The sequence below is a fragment of the Mustela nivalis genome, assembly GCF_964662115.1.
Source record: "Mustela nivalis genome assembly, chromosome: X".
Taxonomy (NCBI): domain Eukaryota; kingdom Metazoa; phylum Chordata; class Mammalia; order Carnivora; family Mustelidae; genus Mustela; species Mustela nivalis.
The window spans coordinates 126,489,406-126,511,439 of NC_139040.1; the positions used below are offsets into that span (position 1 = coordinate 126,489,406).

General features: G+C 44.2%; 1 protein-coding gene across 4 annotated transcripts in view; it reads left to right on the top strand.

The window, feature by feature from the left end:
- The window catches only part of MID1 (midline 1), a 338,502-nt gene that overhangs the window by 273,649 nt on the left and 42,819 nt on the right, over positions 1 to 22,034 (top strand). For all 4 annotated transcript variants that reach the window (XM_082717123.1, XM_082717125.1, XM_082717122.1 and 1 more), the window contains exon 4: positions 21,256 to 21,363. In XM_082717123.1, coding sequence (XP_082573249.1) covers positions 21,256 to 21,363 — 108 coding nt within the window. The remainder of the gene's footprint in view (positions 1 to 21,255; positions 21,364 to 22,034) is intronic.

The window sequence follows — 22,034 nt, forward strand, 5'->3', positions numbered from 1 at the left end:
ACAAAATGCTATTCATTTTAACATGGAAAATTACTTTCCATAATGTTCAGTCATTTCAAAGTATAGAGAGAAATTTACCAGCAGATTTTATTTTCTTCCAAAAGTTCAGATATTTAGTTGTGATAGAGGCTCTTTAAATAAAGCTATTAGTGAGTTGATTGTACGTGCCATTGAAAGTTATTTACAAGGAGTAAAGAGTATGTATTCTTTTCACTGGGTTTCTGTATAAAGCCTTAGGAAGGGAAAGGAATCCTTGTGGGTGAATAAATTTGGTATTTGGGGAACACATTCTGGATAAAAATTAAAATTAATTATGGGTAGAAAAATGATAGTATAAGTACCTATCTTTTTTACTCTTATATTATGTATTTCTTATTCATAATTATTAATACTCTCAGTGTAATTTTTCAAAATATTGAGCATCCGGTTCTTATGCAATAATCCAGTGAGTCTGTTGAAGATTTATTTAAGGCACTGATGAAGGCGTCAGCAAGGTTGTAAGGCTGGCCTGAAGGAGCAGAGCAGAAGCCAATGCCCACACACGTGGGGTGCGGGGGGGCGCTGGGGGCGTGGTGCAGGGAGAAGGGCGCTTGGACCAGGTAGCTAACTTAGATGCAAAACTGGTTCATGACCCAAAGGGCTGGAAAGTCATAACATTTGGGCAAAATGAGTGGTATTGCGTTGGTTCTCTCCAAGTTAATGTTTAACTTTGCAGAGACTAAGTCTGGATCAGGAGTGAAGAGAAAGCCGAACCTTATGGCCTGGCATCCTGGAGAGCTACAGGACTCTTCCTTGGGCCGCCTTGGTGGGTTATGTGCTAGTATGATCTAGCGCGATCTAGCACGATCTAGTACGATCTAGTGCGATCTAGCACAATCTAGTACAACCCCATAAGGACTCGCAGTCTTCTTTTCGCCTTATTTCCCGGTTTGGGATAATTTAGTTTAACATAAATTTCCGCTCTTCCTGTTCCCATCCCCGTTGATCTATGAGTGGTGTTCACCACTCACACCTTTCTGGGCGAGGACGTACATTTTAGCCTCTGGCCAGTTACTTGGGTTTGTTCAAGTGTGACGCTAGCTCGTTCACTCGGCTCACGTGTAGGGGGCATCTGCTGTGTGCATCACACTCTACTAGGCACCAAGGAGACCAGCCGGCCCGCGGGGAGCTTATGGTCCTGCTCAAGACCCAAGAAGAACTGCAATACAGAATAGAAAACTACCGGCTGTAGCGAGGTGTGGACTTGGTACTTGGAATTTCCAAGAAGCAGGACATTTCTTCTAGCAGTGGGGGGGTGGGGGGGACGACAGAGCAAGCAGTTCGTTCTGCGGAAACAGGTGTGTGCAGGGCATCGGTAGGAACCAGCTTTTGAGAGATGGAGAGCGGGGTGGGCTTTAATAACGCCATCGTTCTCTGAACCTGTATTTGGTCCTGAAGGCTTAGTGAGGGTTCATGGAGTACAAAGACCTGGGTAACGTTCCCAGCGACAACCGGCATCCCCAGTTCTTTTCAGTAAAGGATATTTGGGGCTAACGGAAAACGAACATGGATCGCTTAGTGCAGAAGGCACTGAGCAGGCAGCCTGGGGGCGATCCCCACGGCCCACTCGTACACTGCAAAGAGCAGAGCGAGTGGCATGTGTTGGGCCCTTTTAAATCAGCACAGAGCGGACAAGAATTTCCTGGTTCACATCCGAGGTTCCGGGACTGTATTTCTTCCTTTTCCTCTTCCTGAAGGTGTCCTTGTGTTCGGGGCTGAGCCTGCTGAGGGAAAATGACCCCCCTGACAGGCGACTCGCGATTGTTGTAAATGAAATCAATGAGTTCCCACCGACTCCTGAGGAAGTGCCACATCCTTCTAGGTCCCACCTCCTTCCTGGGATTCACGGCTGCTTTTCTTGAGAATGAAAAGAGTCTGAAGGGCTCCCCCATCCCCATTGTTTCCGTAACTTGTTTTCACAGTGAGGGTTAGCAAGTGAAATGGCTTTTTGAGGGTAAGTACCAAATCCTTTTAAAACTAGCGAATGTGCTGCAGGCTCTTGGGGACTCAGGAGGGGGAGGCCCGGAAAGGGAGCAGGTAGACTCCCAAGAAGCATGCAGGGAATGTGCTGGCTTCTAAAAACCGGTGGGTTTTTGGCCACTGGGTTTTGTTCTCGTTGGGAGAATTGGACAGAGGGCTGAGTTTAGTAGCTAAGCAAATGCGGATAGGTGTCAAGTTCTCGACACATTCCCAGAATCGAGTTCTTTCACGGGGCCTACGACACTGGACACAAACAAGATGTTCATTTGGGGAGTTACAGGTGACCAGGGGCTAAATACACAGAGGGATGGTGAAGAAAGACTGGGGAACGGTGACTAATTAATTGCCAGAGCAGCGTGGAGAAAATAAAGTCTCCTTCATCTGACCTCACCATCCTTGCCCACGCTCATCCTACAAGGGGGTTCTCCAAGCCAGCATCCTGCCTAAATCCTGGCATGAGCCCCTGTGGCTTACCTTGCCTTGTTTGTAATTATTTTTTATTTTATTTTAAAGATTTTATTTATTTATTTGAGAGACAGAAAGAGAGTATGGGTGGGGGCGGAGGGGAGGGGCAGAAGGAAAGGGAGAAGCAGCCGAGCAGGGAGCCCGATGCGGGGCGCCCGATGCGGGGCTCCATCCCACGAGCCCAGGATCACCACCTGAGCCGAAGGCAGATGCTTAACCAACTGAGCCACCCAGGCGCCTTGTAATTACTTTAAAAACAAAAACAAAATTCCTTTTGCCGTTGTTTTTTAAACGAAGTTTTTGAATTATCTTTTTCTTTGATTTTAATGAAACTTTGCTCTCTTGCTGACTTTCACTGAGCTCTTCCACTGCTAGATGACACAGGCAGTGACAGTCTTCTCGGGGGTAAACTCAGTGCCATTTAATTAAATTTTTGCCCAGATATCAGGCTCCCTAAATTGAGAGAGAGGAGGATGATGTGTCACAGTAGCTTGTAAGAAACGGCTAAAAAAAAAAAATTGATTTGGGAAAATAGGGGTCCGTAAAGACTTTTTCAGTCATTTACCACATCCTAAAAACATTCAGTTATAAGCTTTGAAATAAAGGGGGAAAAGCACTGGGTTAAAAAGAAAGATGAGGGGCGCCCGGGTGGCTCAGTGGGTTAAGCCTCTGCCTTCAGCTCAGGTCATGATCTCAGGGTCCTGGGATCGAGCCCCGCATTGGGCTCTCTGCTCAGCGGGGAGCCTGCTTCCTCCTCTCTCTCTGCCTGCCTCTCTGCCTACTTGTGATCTCTCTCTGTCAAATAAATAAAGAAAATCTTTAAAAATAAATTAAAAAAAGAAAAAAAGAACGATGAAGTTTTAAGTTTAAATTATTTTATTATGCAGTTTTACGTGAGAGCATTCCCTGCTTCTGTATGGAAAACCTTGGCACTTGCTTTGCCATTGGCTAGAGACTAGCTTGTGATCACTGAATGTGCCATTTGTGTCGTGGACAGGTGTCTGATCTTAGATAACATACGTCATGCTGGGGGTCAGCTCGAATGTGCAGTCATAGTTTTTTGTTTTTTGTCACCTGCAGATAAGGGTTGGATTCCCTCCCCACTGGAGCCTTTGTGAGAATGCTCTCAAGGTAGAACGAGATTCAGAGTCTGGCCTCATTAAAGCACATCAGGCAGCCCACGGTCATCCATGGGTCTCTACGTAGACGGCTCTGGAATGATGGTCATGTGATAGTACAAATATAGTGGCATTCAAAAACTGGATTATGAGTCACTGTGGTAAAGGCTCCTCTCCCAAGTTCAAGTCTTAGGATTCCCAGGACAGACAAGAACTCTTGGGCTGCACTGAACTCCATTCTCTCCAGAGCAGATTAGCTACTGCATGTGTGTAATGGCTACATGTCCAGTTTATTCCTCATAGTTTGCTCAAATTGACAGCTTATAAAACAAACTTAACTTTTCTCTAAGGAGATTAAATGTAATTGTTTATTAAAGTAGTACCTAGGGGCGCCTGGGGGGCTCATTCGTCTGCCTTTGGCTCAGGTCATGATCCCAGGGTCCTGGGATCAAGTCCCACATCAGGCTCCCTGACCCTCTGCCCTTCCCCCCAGCTTGTTCTCTCTCCCCAAATGAATAAATTTTTAAAAAAATCTTTGAAAAAAATAAAGCAGTATGTAACACATACATGAATGTCTTTCCCTAGATTCAATGCTCTTGCCTTAAAAAAAAAATCCAGAAGCATTGGATGCTGCTACCTTCTTAGGTACAGTCATGACACATAGTGAGAAGAGATTGGTAGAAAATGTTCCGGTCTTCTCTTGTTTTGGAGTAAGAGATGAATCTTAGGAATGAAGGACTACAAGGCTTGGTCAGTTTGGCATTACTCTCGGAATACCATTTCCAAGTTTCAGCTTTGGAAGTATTTTAAAACCGTGATCCAAAGCTCCCCTCATCTGCTATTCTTTCCAGTTCCGATGGGAAGAACCATTGTGTCCTTTTCAGAATCCACCCCCCCACCCCCCCGACCAGGTGGCTTGGAGTGGAGTGTGAGCACACGTCTGTACCTCTGAAGATAATTCCTTGGACATATTTGAATTTAGTAATACAGATTCCCAAGGCTAATACTTAAATGTGAAATAATTGGCCTTAATTGGGGGCCCAGTGGATGAGCAGTGAGAAAAGAGAGAAGGCATATATCTCCATTGGTTTCTCCCCATAATGATCACGTCTCCTTGCCACTGTTCCACACACAACCTCCTTGCCTTAAAGCACTGGGATGCTTGACTGGAGCAGGACGGATGCTTCTGGCATGATACAAAGAATAGTCAGGATGGGTCATGGCAGATCTAAACAAATGGCCATCGTGGTTGTCACGGGATAGCAGTAAGGTAGACGGATCCAGCGGAGAGAGAGAGTCAGCGGTGTGAGAGGAGCCGTCCCAGATGAGAAGGTGACTGTCAGGTAGAAGATTGAGTCTCATCACGCGCCCGTCATGCCGTTCAGAGATGAGCCTGATTCCAACCACCGATCCATCATTTTGTCACGGAACTAGTCTCTTTTGTTTCTGGGTCTTAGTATTTCGTTTAAATTATTTTTTCAACAAATGAATATAAAATTGCTTTTTATGGTAATCAAGCTGAAATTATCTCTGTACATAAGATAATTACAGAGTGTGAGAGAAAACGGGAAATGTCATCTTTTACCTTCATTTGATTCACTTCTAGTTTTAATTGCTAAATGTTATAGGGAGAACTGAAGAGCTCTGTTCTCATTTTGAAATTCTCCCGCAAAATAATTGAGTCATGCATAGAAAGGGTTCGTTAACAAGAGCACAATTGTAGCATTGATTATTTTTGTTTGAAACAGAAATATGAAATTTTAAACCCAGCTATTTAAAAAGCCTGAGGCTACCACTGTGTGTGAAAAGCTTTCAGTGAGGAGCAACGCAAATAAAGATTTTTACAACCGAGTGAGGTAACTTCCCAGCCTGGGAATTTATGATAGAGCTTTTACCATGCTTTTAAGAGTAATTTCACTAGATAGAACATCAGGTTTATGTGTATGAGGCGATGAAAACCAGGCAAGCTCGGTTGGAGGCCGTGGTAAGCCCAAGGAAGCCTTCCACGTGTTTACTTCGGCAGGGAAGATGGCACCTTGTTGGTTCTTGCGGGTGTTAGAAGGTGATTACCCGAGCTCCTGTTACAGGTCCACAGCAGCGTGTGGCCTGTGGTGTGGGGGAGGCAAAAGTGGCAGGACTTACGCAGACATATGCAAAAAGAAAAATGACCACTTGGTAAGCTCCTACCGTTGCTTTCTGATGTAATGATCCCAGTCCTGTTTTGAGGTCAATGTCATTCAGGTGACCATGGAAATGTGACTTGTAGGCAGGCATAATCAATTCCCCACAACAAGGGCCCCGGTGAGTATGCCTCCGTGGGGCCAGCGGGCCTCCAGGCTTTCTGAGATTACTCTTAGATCTTGAACCATGAATCCCTGACCTGGTGACGTCAACTTCTTTGAGATGATCAGTTTGCTTCTGTTAGTAAAGAAAGTTCTTTTTTTCCTCCTCCCCAGGAGGTTGGAGAAGTATGTGGAAAGATGAGGACCTAAACCATATCTGTAGAATCAGTATTTTGTATAACAGTTTGGAACTAAAACCTGTGTTTGTATTTTAAGGGTTTGTAGCATTTAAGAGAAATGGCACATTGCAAAAATTTGACAGGTTAGCATTGAGAGTCCTATCTGAAACATGTCATTTGTTTTAGACCTGTGATTTTTTTAAGTATAAGATAGTTTGTTGCAAACCACTGTTGGAATGTTCAGGAGAACTTGAGTTTCACTACATTTGTAAGTTTCGTTTATTAGATTTCTAAGAGCTACTTAAGGATGTGAGAAGGTTTACCTTGTTAGGGTTTTAATTTTACCCTGTTAGGCATTTAAAGTGCTTATAAAGTAAGTTGAATATGTTACATTTATAAATGCAATTTAAAATGCTACAGGAATTTGGCGATAAAAATCAAAACAGTGGTTACCCATGGGGGTGAGAATAGATTGGAAGAGAGGCTCCAGAGGATGGAGATATTTTTTATCTTGATTAAGCTGTTGGTTATCAAAATGCGTTGACTTGTCCCTTAAGATTTAAGCATTTTCCTGTAGGTAAATTTACCTCAATTAAAAAAAAAATGTGTACAGGAATTCAATCAACTAATTTATATATGGCGCTGATTGTTCAATGGAGTTATGTCTGCTCAGGTTGAGCTAGTTAAACATTGATTCAGGACCCCCTGAGAGTGATTATTCTTGGTTTTATAAAACTTCTTGGATTTATGAATAGAATAATGAGATTCATAACTTGAATCTAAAAGCTTAAGGAAAACTGCACAGTGATTTGTTGATATAGCTACAGTGCTTGGGCAAATATCCTCATGGTCTTTAAGGGCACGTCTAATTCCCTCTCCTAGTCGGTTAGACTCCCCAGGAGTAAGATAGTATCTTTCTCTTCCTAGTACCTCTGGCAGTTAGCACAAGACACACGGCTACTGATGAGAAAACAGGAGCCTCCCAGCGAGAGCAGCTGCCTCCTTCTGGCCTCCTCCCTCTCACTTCTCAGTGCATTCGCGTAGATCAGAGCATCAGGTAAATTCTCATCCTGAAGGGCAGGGAAAGGAGGCTTCTTGAGACGACCATATGCAGGACAGGGTTGGTGTGATGCCAGGTCTCAGAGGCCGTAATTCCCAGAGGCAGTAGCAGGATGGGTGATACACACTGGGAGCTCTTCCCAGCACAAGGGCTTTGTCACCGGAAGCAGGCTAAGGGAATGGGGTTGGCGGAGGGAAGTCAAGAATGCCAGAACTCTCCATTGGGTCATTGCTGAGCCCTTAAAGGAGGTCACAGTGGGTCTTCCCCATCCCCTTATAAATCGGTCTCTTTCCTCTTGATTATCTGGGATAGCCTTTCTATCCATTCTGGTTTGTAAAAGACAAAATAACCCCAGATAGCCACTTTGAATCAAGTTGGGGGAAATCTTTGTGAACGCTTTCACACATGGAAGATGGCTAGTCAGCCCAGGTCTGAAGATGACTTATGGGGTGACATTTTCAATATCAGATTCTCTTTCTCTCTCCCCCACCCGTATCGGACTATCTTGATCTCCAGTGCACACGCGCACGCACGCGCACCTTGTCATACCTCAAAATCGGCAGCTGACAGACTTCTGAATTCTATGGCCTTTCCTTTTCTCTTCCAGACCGGGTTAGATTCACTTTCCCCTGTCCTTGCGTCAAAGCCCGTCTTGTACAGTGATAGTGCTTTGCGGTTTCCCTCTCCTCTCCTTTCCGGCACCCTCGTCACTTTCACCAGCACCACCACTACCACGTGGCATTGCAGAAGAAGACCTTAGGACAGCAAGGAAGCATGGACAGCTTCATTCTTCTCTTCTTCTTCTTCTTCTTTTTTTTTTTTTAAAGAAAGAGTGAGAGGGCACATGGCAGAGGAGGGGGAGAGAGAGAATCTTAAGCAGGTTTCACACCCAGCATGGAGCCCAACGTGGGGCTCGATCTCATGACCCTGAGATCATGACCTGTGCCAAAATCCAAGAGTCAGACCCTTCACCGACAGAGCCATCCAGGCGCCCCAAGCATGGATAGTTCCACAGAGAGATGGTGCAGACCGATGAGGACAAGAATCCAAAGGAAATCAATTAGGAGAAGGTCAAGGAAAGATTCCTCCCTCCAAAGTTAAGTCTCCAAATTCACCTTTTGCCAGCTCTCCGTGGTGGACCTCAATGTCGCTTTTCATGAGGGGCAGTAAGTTATAGCTGGCTTTGGTGTCTCTCTGTCCAGTCCCAGATAATTAATTCAAGATACATGCTCTTTGCACCTTACATGTTGTTGAAATCTACATCCCTACTCCCCTACAGACGTGCTCTTTTTTTCTTCTGCTCTGGTGCCTTTCTCATCTTCCTCACCCCGGGCTTCCCAGCTCCCGTCTCGCTCACTCTGATCCTCAAAGGCCAGTCTCACTTCCATATTCTGAAGCAAACCTTCCCCTGCTACTCACACACACCAGTTGCCCCATTTCTGAAACCCTCTGGAATCATACCATCCAACTGAAATATGATGGGAGCCATGTGTATAGTTTGAGATCTCCAAGTAACCGCATTTTTTTAAGTAGAGACAAAGAGGTAAAATTAATTTTACTGGTACATTTTACTTGACCTGATAGATTCAAAAAATTGTTATTTCAACATGTCATCAACACACAGAGGATTCATATACGTGTTTCATATTCACGGCACACCTCAGTTCAGACTGTTTCAAGTGCCCCCAAACCACAGGGGGTTGGTAGCTGCCATGTTGGACCACAGAGCTCTAGAACTTTCTAAGCCCATGGTTTAGCAGTTAAGTGTGTATGCAGTCAGCGTGTTTGCTGGTTGTTCTCTAATGAAGTCACTGTCTTTGGAGGACAGAGTTTGTCCCGGTCCTAGTGTGGCACTTTTTTGCATACTGTGGGCACTCAGCAAGTCTGTGGATTGCTTCCACGTTACCCCCGTACACCGCTAACACTCGTGGAGAGATGGGCGTGTCCTCACCCCCTCTCATGTACATTGCCCAGCTACTAGGGCCGTCGCAGAGATCTCTGGAAAACAGCAGCTCTGGCCGCCCTATGCTTGAAGTGGAGAGGGAAGTAAAACTTGCAGCAATACGGGGACTGCATCGCTGGCACAGTCACGGCCGCGCTGCTTCGAGACTCGTGTGCGGTTCCTCGTTCTCTGCATCGAGCTCGCAAGGGGAGTGCTGGCGTGTTTAGTTTGGTGCAAAATGTTTCTTCCTTTAGCGTGGTATCGGAGAAGCACACCGCCGAAGAGGGGCTTTCCCAAAGGAGGGTGGTTGCTTTCGTATCTGTGACATAGCCTCGATCTCAGCTCCTCGGAAAGGTGGGGCGCCCGGGCTAACACTGGCAGCAGCCACCAGCGCCAAGAGGACACATGCGAGGCCAACCTAAGTCAGGCTCTGGCCACTTAAACAAAGGATTGCTTTAATTTTTGCCGAATACACTATTTTTCCTTCTGCTTTTCATGAAATGGCCTTAAAGAATTCCTCTTGTTTGTGGTCTCGAAAAAATTAGAACTATGCCCATGAGGCCCGCCTTGAAGGGTTCTAGTAAACAATAAGAAGGCTTTGTTCTTGGTAATAAAATTAAAGCAAGCAGTGTTTCCATTACCTGGCAGGATGCCCCCTCCCCATCAGCCCCTGATCCTGAGAAACGTAAACAGAGCATTTTGTTTCCCAGTTAGGAGGTGAGAAGGCGACATCTGTCAGGTTTGTGTATAGAAATATAGTTGACCTTTCAGATAATGGAGAGAGAGAGCAAAAGAGAGAGGCCCTTCTTTGCATAATCCCTGACTTAAGTATTTTAAGATTTGATTTTACTCTAGAAGACTACCTACTGAGGCTTAAAACTGGAAAGCCAACGTTTTAGAAAGACAGTAGTAATTAACCAATGAGTTGGAATGATGGAGAAATCTAGGGGTCTCTAGATAAAAGAAATATATCTGTTTTTTTTTTTTTTCTTCAGTCTGACTCACTAGATTTCATGGATTTTCTTTGCTGGGTAACTTTGCCTGCCGCTTCTCAGATGTAGACCTATTTATGGTCAGTTGTAAATGAACCTTTGTGGGTTGATTGTGGCCCTAAGCAAAAAAACGACCAAGGTCAGGATAGAAAGCACTGTCAGTTACAGACTCTCTTCAGCCCTGCAATTAGTCCGAAGTCGTTGGGGCTATAGAGTCAGCTGGACGAGTGTGACACAGGTGCCCCCGACATCCTCTAGAGCTCTTCTTAAGAAATGTCCCAATCATAGTCCCCTCTAACGTAGGTGCTTCTGTCTGAAGTGGTCAGCGCCATGGCCCTTAGAGCACTCACCAGTCCTGTGTCTGCTGGCCCGAGAGCTTCCTTTCCTCTGGAAGCTGCTAAGATTCCAACTGGTGTCTCCCCCACCGAGGTGTCCCCACCCACCTGTTAATTCCAGGGAAGAATCGCTGCCCAGCTGCCCCCCACAGCCCTCAACCGGCCACTGATGGGAGACAGGACGTGCGTACTGCACTTTCTCCCCATCAGCTGTTCTCGTCTGCAGTTTCCCCGAGCCACCCACTGGCATCAATCTGCAGCTGCCCACCATGGTGGAGACAAGGCACACTCTCCCAGCTTCATACCTTTCCCCTTCTCGCCTCCCCTGCCCCTCTCGGTGTTGCCCTGCAGTGACTTGTGCTCCCAGCGCAGGGTCCTGCCCCGCTTCCTGGAGAGGGAACCACAGGCCGCCTCTAAAATGGAATGAGCTGGGGCGCCTGGGTGGCTCAGTGGGTTAAGCCTCTGCTTTCGGCTCAGGTCATGATCTCAGGGTCCTGGGATCGAGCCCTGCGTCGGGCTCTCTGCTCAGTGGGGAGCCTGCTCCCCCCCCCCCCGCCTACTTGTGATCTCTCTGTGAAATGAATAAATAACATCTTTTAAAAAAAAAAATGGAATGAGCGACAGCACGCGCTCCTTTCCCCCTCGTGCCCCCAGCTCACACGTTCAGTTTCCCTAAACTCTCCTGTGTTTTGTGTTCTTTGGATAAATGTGAATATTAAACACTGGGGAGCAAAGAGATTTAAACATCGGTCTACCAGCTTCTGCTGGCTTTCTAGAGTCCCGACAGCCAGGCAAGGGATCACTGATGTTACCTGTGGATGCGTCAGGAAGACAGATCGGCACTTAGCATTTTCCGGTTGCACTTGGAAGCGGAGGGCTTACCGGACACAGAGGACTGTATTTCACTCACTGTAGGGCACACTGAAGAGCAGGGATTCCTATCCTCCTCTTCCAGAACTTTGCAGGGGAGCGGATGGCATCTATCTTTGAGTACCTCAAGCCTGAATAGAAGTTCAACTTTGTATTTTTCCAGTACACCGCTATTCGGGAATCATGGCATAACAACTGAAAAGAATGCCACTTAATGAGAAATGACATGGAGGATGAGTAATGTAAGGTCATGGGATAGAAGCTTCCTCTTTCCATTAGAAATGACTTCCCTTCCCTGAGGTGGATCACCTCTGTCCTCCCCAGCAACTCAATTAACCATCCCCTTCTATAAATTATTTTTTAGCTTCTGACCACAGTGTGACTTTTGCCAAATACATTCATTGAAAATTACTTAACAGAAAGGAGCACTTTTCAGAAACTTTACAAAAAAGAAAGTTTTTTTTTTTTTGATAGATACAAGCGTCCATGACAGGTTAATAAGATTTTTTTTTTTTTTTTTATCATTCTGTGTGCCCAGCCTGAACGGAAGGGTGTGAAGCATTTGTTTTATGAAGTGTGTCATTAATAAGAGAAAGGAAGGGAGGAGTTTACTGTTTTTGAATGAATTATTAGCAACACCTTCCATTCTGCTGCTGCTTTTTGGAACTGCTTCGAACAGTTACCATTTAACACAAAAAGAAAAGTCTGGCGTGTTAATGCCAAGAATGTGAGTTTGAAGTCAGTTGAGTGGGTGCTGAGGAAGACAGCAGGAAGAGCTGCGTTATTCTAACTGTGACAGAAGCCAGCCGGACATCAGGGCGGGGGGGGGGGGAGGAAAAACCATACTGCAAGTATATTTTCATTTTCGAATTGAAATCCTGTGAATCCTCAGTAATTGCAATTAGTCATGCCCAGACGAGAGAAAACGGGTGTTTATCAAGCACCTACTATGCAGAGAGTCTGCAGATATTTTCATCGAAAGTATGCAAATGAGGAGACATTCTTACACAGATTTGGCATTTTTCGTACCCGCAGCTCTCTGATCACAATGTCTATGATCTTTTCCTCTGTGCTAGACGTTGGCAAACTATGACCCTTGGGCCAAATCTGACTTGTCACCTGTTTTCCTAAATAAAGTTTTATTGGAACACAACCACACCCATTTAATTCCTTCTTGTCGGAGGCGGCTCTCCTACCACAACAGCCGGGCTGAGTAGCTACAACAGAGACCATGTGGTCCACAGAGCTGAAATGGTTACGGTCTAGCCCTTTACAGCAAAGTCTCCCAACTCCTGCTTTACATCTGGGAAGATTCGTCTCTGTCCCCGCCCTCCCAATCCCACTGAATCAGGGAGGAGCCTTTAGAGAATGCCTTTGGGATCTGAAAATAACCCAAAATTCTGGAGTTAGTTCTCATGTTATGGCTTCCCAAGCCATTGTTTTGGTGACAGATGTAGATGTAAAAAAATTTCAATTCATGCTATTAAGTCCTGCAGGTATTCAGCCCGGGCTGACCGGTCCTAGAACTTGTAGCTTTGACTCTGTGTGGACATTCCAGATAAAAAGACTTTCTGAACAATAGTAATAGTTATCACTTATTGAGTTATAACTGTGTGCCAGATATTTTGCAGTGGTTTCTCGTGTACAAATTCATTTAGCTCTCACCCCAAGTTACCCCAGGGTTTCCCTGGTGTGGCAGGGACTGTTCCGAGCATTGCTGGATGTTTGTTGGGTGGCATGTCTGGCCTCCACCTACTTGTGCATCTCTGACCCACATCCTGCTTCTAACAATGGAGAATGTCTCCAGCATGTTGCCAGGGCCCTTTGGGAGAGCACCTGGTCTACCAAGTAAGACGAACTTGAGAGGTGGAGAGTTTCAGCAAATACCCACGAACACATGGCTAGGAGGTAAGGAGGACCCGGCCTTCAGCCCCAGGAGGACTTCCTCAGGACCTTGAGTTCTGAACTCCCGCCTCCTTTAGCCCTTGTTCACTCCAAATCATTTCACCTTGTCTGACAATTTCGCTTTACCGAAAAATTAACGACAACATCAGCAGGGTCTTCGGTGGGCGTGTTGTGTGTGCTTCTCTTGGGGAGACATTCCTTGTGTGAAGCTTCAGAGTTTTAGGCGTTAACAGTGGTGCTCTTGCTGGCCGGTTTTATTGTATCATCACAGTTGTGTTTCATTTATGAGAAGGCTTCTGTATTGCCAGCTTACCACAGTGGGCTGCCATTTTGAATGGCGTCGCACTTCCTTAGCCAACATTTAAACTTCATAATCTTAGAAACCTCAAGAAAAGAGGATTTATTGTGAGGTTCCTGGGAGCTATTTTCCGATCCCATAACAAAAATATAGCAGAATTCCGTATGGAGAGTTCCTCAGCATGCAGACCTAGCCTCCTCTGGGCCAAAGCGTTTTCCCCCTTGTCACTCTGTGGCAAAGGCAGGACTCTGAGAAACGTCTGTCCATACTGTCACTACTTCCCCTTCTCACCAAAAGCATTTTATACAAGGATTCCATTTTTTATTTTTCTGAAAAACCTATCTCTTTGGCTTTCAAAAGCTTCAGTTGAAAGTGTTCAACTTCAGGGGCACCTGGGTGGCTCAGTGGGTTAAAGCCTCTGCCTTCAGCTCAGGTCATGATCCCGGGGTCCTGGGATCAAGCCCCGCATCGGGCTCTCTGCTCAGCAGGGAGCCTGCTTCCCTTCCTCTCTCTGCGTGCCTCTCTGCCTACTTGTGATCTCTGTCTGTCAAATAAATAAATAAAATCTTTAAAAAAGTGTTCAACTGTAAATGAACATATAAAATATTGTCTTGTACTCCCATTTCTCCCCCAGAGACAGGGACCCTGGGAGCTTGGCCACTCTTCCCTCCGTCAACCACTTGAGCGAGGTCTACAAATATTTGACTTTGGTGTGAGAGAGTTTTAGGGTGAAGATTACATATAAACATATTAGATGAATTACAGTAATACAGTCTGCTCTTACTCAATTCTCTTTGGCTCAGTTTTATATACAAACTCAAGTGTTAGAGGCTCTTTCATTGTTCCTTCTGGCAGCTCTGTCTAACTTCTGCCCCAGGGTCTGGAATGTTCATCACAGCTGCCTTTGGCAATAAAACCCAAAGCACCCTCAGATCCTCGTATTTCTCTTCACACCTGGACAGCAGCGCATGGCCGGGCACCGAGCCCACCTGCATACAGGCTTTCCCTGGACCCTCTTCTTCCTGGCCAAATTATCAGCTTATCTGTGGCTCTGTTGTGTTTCCGTTGCTCCAGCCCCAGGCAGAAGGGAATGAACTCCTCCGGTGTTTTTCTTTTGGAGCGAGTTGGGTTTGTTATAGATGTTATAGCATATAACAGTATGAAATAATGGTGTTAGTAAGACATAATAATAACACTAACCCCTTGAAATCTGGGTGCAGACTCAAAATGACATATTCTTAGTAACAGAAAAAAGCGCCGTTGAGTTTAACCAATAACAACATCAACATAACATAAAATAGAAAAGGGTTTGGGGGCACCTGGGTGGCTCATTCGGTTGAGCAGCTGCCTTCGGCTCAGGCCATGATCCCAGGGCCCTGGGATCGAACCTCACATCGGGCTCCCTGCTCAGTGGGGAGCCTGCTTCTCCCTCTCTCTCTGCCTGCTGCTCTGCCTACTTGTGCTCTCTCTCTGTCAAATAAATAAACAAAATCTTTAAAACAATAGAAAAGAATTTTAACCTTTCTCATGGTCACCTTAATTTGAATCACGGTACAGCTTTGCTTTTGCCATGAGAACCCATTCTAGGCAAATTTGTAAAGTAGACCTTTGTCTCTTAAAGCCCCAATCTCAACCATAGTGATTTTAAGGATAGCAAGGTTTAGAATCTTCGACCAAGGGGGTCGCAGTTGGATGGAACAGTTTCAGGAGTGCACTGATGGTGGGCCTGTGTGGTGGGGCAGTCTCCTGGGCTGTGCAGGCCGGGGTGGGGCGGGGTGGGGGTGTAGGGAGGTGTGGGGCAACATTCTCATTCCCAACATTTACATTCTCAACGTGAATGGTGGCCTCTGGGATGTGTGATGCCACCACCCCTCCTTCCTCCACACCCTGAAATGAAATTTCCTTTTTCCGACACATCAGCCTCATCCTCTCCAAAGCTTAGTCCGCTGTTCGCATCTGTGTGTGAATAGAAGGTGATCTGCCGAGTCAGTACATCCCTCTCACGAGGGGCACTGAAAGGTTCTGGTCTCAAAATCTCGAGATGGCTAGCCCATTTCAACAAAGCATTTCAAAGTGGGAAAATGAGGATTTCTAAAATGCGTATTAGTCCAGTCACCCATGTGGCGTGGCCACATACTGTTTCCCCATCGATGTCACCTTCTAAGGGTTTCATAAAGTATTTCTAAAGATGTTAAGGCCACATGTGGCTGAAATCTAATGGCGTTTATACTCTGCACCGAACATCTCATTTTGCAGTCGAATACAAGTCAAATTAAAAGAGCAAGTTTTTAGAAATACTTAGAAACTGTTTACAGACTGCTAAAGAACATTTTGCAGACACGTAGTCCAATTTTTAGTGTGCATGTAATTAAATCCTTTTAATGTTTATACGTATATGACAAGAACAAAATAAGAAATTGTCCGCCTCACCCCACCCCTTCTGTGAAATGCCGTAACACTATTATACCATAAAACTTAACGGGGGGCTTTTTACTGGGCATGGCTAACCAAGTGCTCTGGAGAAAATAGCTAACCCGTTTATGTTATCATTAACAACACTGGGGAATGAGTACCTCGGAAAGCAGATAAACCTTGCACCCCGGGGCGACTCCCACGGGACCGCCTCTGACTGTTGGTGTCTGACGTGAGTGCTGAATGAGATCTCAGGGCTAGGAGGTGGAGACAGGAGGGTTGGCCTTCTACGCTCGCATCATTGTTTGACTTTCTCATTTCTCTTTCATCATTAGGCTGTAAAGGATGAGCTAGTCATAGTCGGTCAATGAGAAGAGTCGAAACTACCGTAGGAGCAGGAGAGAGTGGGGTACCCACTCTCCAAGCCAGGCTGTTCTTCTGTGTCTTACATAATTTCCCTTCTCACTCTACCTTTCCTGCTCCCCAAGTACTTGGGACCATTATGGGCACACTAGATAGTAGGTAAATCCATCGATTCTCATCATTTGTGGTAGTTAGGGTCTAGAAAGTTACTAGGAACACTGAATTGACCAATACCGAACCATTGGTCTTTAGGGAAAGAGCCACATGTGCACACGCGCGCGCGCGCGCACACACACACACACACACACACACACACTCCTCACCTAGATTATATAATCTTAAATCTCGAGAGTAAGTCATCCTGGTAGATTCTATTGTCTTTGTTTTGGGAAAGAGAAACGGAGGTTCCAGAGTGCTAAGTGACTTGCCTGAGGCTGACCCACTCACAGGTGCCAGAATTGGGACTCAAAATCCATCCACCTGGCCCCAGAGTCAAAGCTTCTTACACCACTGTCCCTGTTGTCGCCATCTTTAGATTATAGAAGAGCTGAAGCAGGAAGGCTGAGTGTGTCCTTATTCAACCTCAGCTGGGTGCTAGGAGGGTGACTCATGTGTTTCTCGTGCTCTGAGCATGTCTGAAACGAACACAAAGAGGCCGCAAGTATTGATTTGGGGTTACAGATTAATCCTTCAGTTGGAGTGAGCACATAAATCGCACATACAGAATCTACAAATAATGAAGCTAGACTGTAGAATTTGTGTGGGGGTTCCCCTTAAAAGCAGAGCTGGGAGTGCCAGCAAATACCTTTTCTATGTCTTTTGGCTGGTTCCTTTTCACCCCTGCAGAGACTTATCAGAGAATTCTTGTACAGCCTGTAAAATGGAGCCTACTCTCAGCCGTGATCAGTCACATTACCCTGTTTAATTTCCTGTAGGCACTTGTCATGATCCAAAATTTTTATTTGTTTCTTGACTTGTTCAGCCTGTTCCCCTCTGCTTATATGTAAACTCTGTGATAATGGGAACTTTGTCTATCTTGGACGCCCTGCCTGCCCAGCGCTTGGAATGCTGTCTGAGACACCCTGGGAACCCAGTTGCTATTATTCGAATGAATAAATGAATAGACCGATGAATGAATCAGTAGTTGTATGTGGGTCTTTCACAGTGAAGGCCGCAAGTGTTTTATACAAGTAGCCTCGAGCTTGCATGACACTGGCTGTGTTGCTTGTAGTCTCAGATAAGGCATCAGGGCCTGGTTTCAAAGAAGAAAAAAAAATCTGCCAGAATTGAGTTTGGGTCTAACTTTAGAAGAATTACTTTAGAGCATTTTGCAAAGAGGCGAAGTTAGTACTAAGGACTAGAAACAGTGATGGGGGGAATGATGTGTTTCAGAATGAGAAGAGAAGTCGCAGCTGCAGACGTAGAGAGGTCGCGTGCCGAGCACATGGGCGAGGCCAGAAGAGAGATGAGGTCAAGGTAACTGAGCTTCTTCTCCTGAGGGACCGAGATGACATTTACACATGAGTATAATTGAGATGAGAAAAAAAGCTGGTGGTGAGAAGCCTGGAATGGGAAGAGGCCTCATTTGAAGCTCTGTTTTGTCCTGTAATATCAAGGGCACTGGAGAATATGTGCCCTATTTCCAATGCAGTCCAGAGGTGGGGTCCAGTAGTCACCTACCACTGGCCATCATTCCTAATTAGCCCCATCCCACTCTTGTCTTTAAGGTAGGGATGAAGAAGGTGGCAGTAGAGGTCCATGAAAGCAGGTGTGGGGGCTGTTTCTTTCATGCTTAGATTGGCTTTCTACTCAAAGCACTTCCATTGGCCTTAGTGATTCTGAATCAAAAGATGTGAATCTGAAATTGAAAGCTGAAATCATAACCAGGAGCTGCCGGGTTCCAAACCAAACTTGGGAACTAGAAACACCTGAGCGCACTGCTAGCAACCAATAAACTGTGCCGTATTTGGATTAATAGCCCTTAGAAGAAGTGAAGTCCAATCAAATCATTAACTTCTTTTAAGTGACATATAAAACAGCAAAACTGTGGAAAATTTCTTTGTAGTGGAAGAATTTTAGAAATATAGGATAGCATTCAACTTATTTTATTGTACCTTTTGGAATATAAGAATGCTAGGGTTACAAAAATTTGGAAGCGTCATCAAAGTATAAGAAGAGATTCAACTTTCCTAGTTTCAAAGGAAAGTCAATTCTGTGCTTTTTGAAAGATCTAAGGAAAATACTTGGCTGAAAATGAATAGATCGTGTTTCCAAATTTCTGGGAATTTATATTTTGGGGCCGTGGTGGTTGTTGTATCAGCTTTCTCAAAACATATTTGGCTCAACAAAGTAGATTTCGGTCTCTTTTTTTTTTTTTTTTGTAAAACAAATCTATCCATCATAAATATCAAATGATCAGAATTGGGATTAAATGGAACCCCATGTGATGATGGCAACTGGACCACTTTTCCCATCATAGAGTAACCCATATCCCAATGATCTTCAGAGTGAAATGGATCCCAAATTAAATTGTAGTCTATGAGCAAAACGACTTCGCAGTATGGACACTACCGCCTCAGATCTATGACTTCACAGTGTTACTTGTTTCCTCACATATTATTTCGCATATTTACTACAATAATCCCACGTGGCCAAGACAGCAGGTATTACTCACCTCATTTTACAAAATAGGAGAACTTAGAAATGGATGTTTTCCTTGACTTTCCCAATATCGTCCTCCTGCAAGTGCGTAGAGCTAGTACTCCACGCCACATTTCAGGGCACCCGCTCCAGAGCTACCAGTGGGGTTGGATCAGGTTTACTCAAAGCCAGAATAGCATTCAGCACAGAATATGTTAGCAACAACATCAAAACCTGAGGACTTCGTGATTCGCGCGGTTGATTTTCGACAAAAATGCTAAGACACTTGAGTTGTCTTCCAGTTGTCTCTTCCATACATGGTGCTTAGACAACGGGCTATCCATTAGTCAAAAGATACAGTTGGACGCTACTTTGCATCATACATAAAACTTAACTCAAAGTGGCTTATAAACCTAAAGGTAAGAGATAAAACTTCTAGAGGAACGTGGAGGTGTACATCTCCATGACCTTGGATTAGATTGCTTAGATATGACATCAAAAGCACAAATGACAATAGAAACGTAGGTAAATTAAAAACTTTTATTAATCTTGGGGTCATGAGTTCAAGCCCCACATGGGGGTGTAGAGATTACTTAAACTTCGAAAAAACACCAAAGGGCATCACCAAGAAAATGAAAAGATTTGGGAGAGATGCCTTATTTCATTCAACAGCCAAAGATCCCTGCCCTTAGGGAGCTTGCATCCCATTAGATTTACCTTGATTGTATGCTTGAGTAGTTTTGCTCTTAGGGCTCATTCTGGAACATACTTTTTAAGTGTTAGGTGCTGCTTTCCAGAAATTTCACTTTCTCCATCGTAATGTGCCCTGGTTTCTATATGATTCCATCCTTTTCACAGCTCAGTTGTAGTCAGTTATTAAATTCAGTTTGAGGTCAAGGGGAAAGAGAAGAATTTTCTGGAGAGTAATGGCATTTTGAGTAAATATTTCCATGGGTAGCAAAGTTTATTTGGGAATCCTCAAAGGGGACTAGAAATGACAACAGAAAAGTAATGGTAAGAGAAATTGAGCCCAGTGATGAACTTCCTTGAGATACTAGCCTGAGTTCCATGTTCTGTACTTGTCCATCAAAATGTGTCTCGTAATTTTGTTCATTAAACATTTAGCCAGCAAGTCTGTGTGCTAATCCAACATAGGACCTGATCTTGGGGTTTGCCGCAGATGGCCACTGACCATTATCTTCTCAAAAAGAAGATGTCTTGAGTACTCTCTCTGCTGTGTCTTGCAAGGATCAGGAATAAAACTCAAGGAATCTTGGCCTCTGGACACAGGACATGCTTTCTCTGAACAGCCATCCGTGGATTTTTATCCTGAACTTCTGACCCTACTTCCAGTCTATCTCATTCCGAGAGAATGGAATTACTGCAGTTAAATAAAGTATCCCAAATCAAAAGGGCTTCATGACTGGGTTGTGTCTCCTCCCTGAGATATGCTAGAGTCATCAATGATGCTATTGTCATTCTCTGTAACACTGCAACTTCTGTGCTGTGTTAAAATCATAAAACTCCTGCAGGCTCTCTTCATTTCCCACAGCTGTGATTTCTGGGTCTCTGTTTGCGAATAAGCATTTCAGAATTATCATGAGGTGGAGGAAATAGCATGTGCAGAGTATTTCCCAAGCCCTGTTGCCAAGAATGAGCTAATTGTCATCCTCCCTTGCATATAATGAGTCTTAAAAACTTCAAATACAAGCCATTCTATAATCATCTACCTTTCCTAGAGAATGGCATGTGTTCATTGTAGAATCTCAGTCTTCTGGAAGTATACCAGAAGGAAAATCTGTCCTAAGATTAATAAAATAGTCAACCATCCTTTTTCTTTTTTGATGTTTTCTTGGTGATGAAATGCAAAGTCGATGTCCGTATTTAAAAGAAAAGTTAAGTAAATGTGATATAATCTTGCTACTTTGCTTCTGGAAAATTTGTTCAATGGATGTCAATAGTAATCTATTCTCCATAAAGGAATAATATTGTTTTTATAAACTTACTTTTTTGTTTAATTGGCCAAAATTACACTTTCTCTCAAGATATAAAAGCAGGAATCACAAATATATTTCAAGCGTCTATTTCCAACTAATTGGTCATAGCTGCATACATTTTGGGTTAAGGAAGATTCTGAAGCCGAGTCTGGCTTTGTAGAAAAGACCGCTACCATTGGATAATAATATTCTCCAGGGATGCGAGATAGGGAGTGGACATGTAAGTCCTGTATTTTCCATCTCTGTATAATTGGAAGAAGAGTTAACGTTTAAAATATCTTTTTTAGTGATTACCAGAAACATAGCAGTCTTTATTAAAGAGCATGTAACTGAAAATCGAACGCCAGATAAATGCTTACTATTCTGTCTATCCTGTAGGTCAATGCATCACGTCAAGAAGCCAAATTGATGGAGGAGTGTGATCTTCTCATTGAGATCATTCAGCAGAGACGACAGATTATTGGAACCAAGATCAAAGAAGGGAAGGTATGATTTCTAGGGTAGAAATTTCATATTCTCTACCCGGAGAAAACACCATACTCCCATGCACTTCAGTAGCTTAGGAAACATCGAATACCCTCCCTTTTCTAGATTTTCCACAGTTTCCTCTTAAGTCTTTAAGACAGAGCTCAAAGGCCCCTGGGTGGCCATTGTTTTTCTCCACCCCTTTCTTTGTATCATCACAGTCTCCTGTGCACATCTGTAAGGAGAAAGTTACATTACATTACCTCTCCTCCATTAGTGAACTCCAGGGGTAGCTTGGAGCTCTGGTCTCTTATAGCCACTGTTTTCATCTCTCTTCTCTATGAGAAGGGGGGTTCCACAGCGGAGGAGTTCATTTCATATTTATCGCTATATCCTAGCAATTAACACAGTATTAAATAAACGTTTCAGTGAATCAGACTTTATATAGAAATTGCAGTGTTTTCTCGTGCCCGGGAGCGAATTCAGACAAGTATAATTTCATGGTGGCAAAACTACTATAGTTTCACTATATCATATATCCCTTTGTGGGTATAGTAATAGAAATTCTTTTGTAATGTTTGTATCTTTTAAATTCTTATGGTTTTTATTGAAATACTTGAGATCCATTTTATTTTACTCATTTCTCTGCCACCCTCAAGAGGTAATTTTGTAAATATTTTAAAAATAGAAAC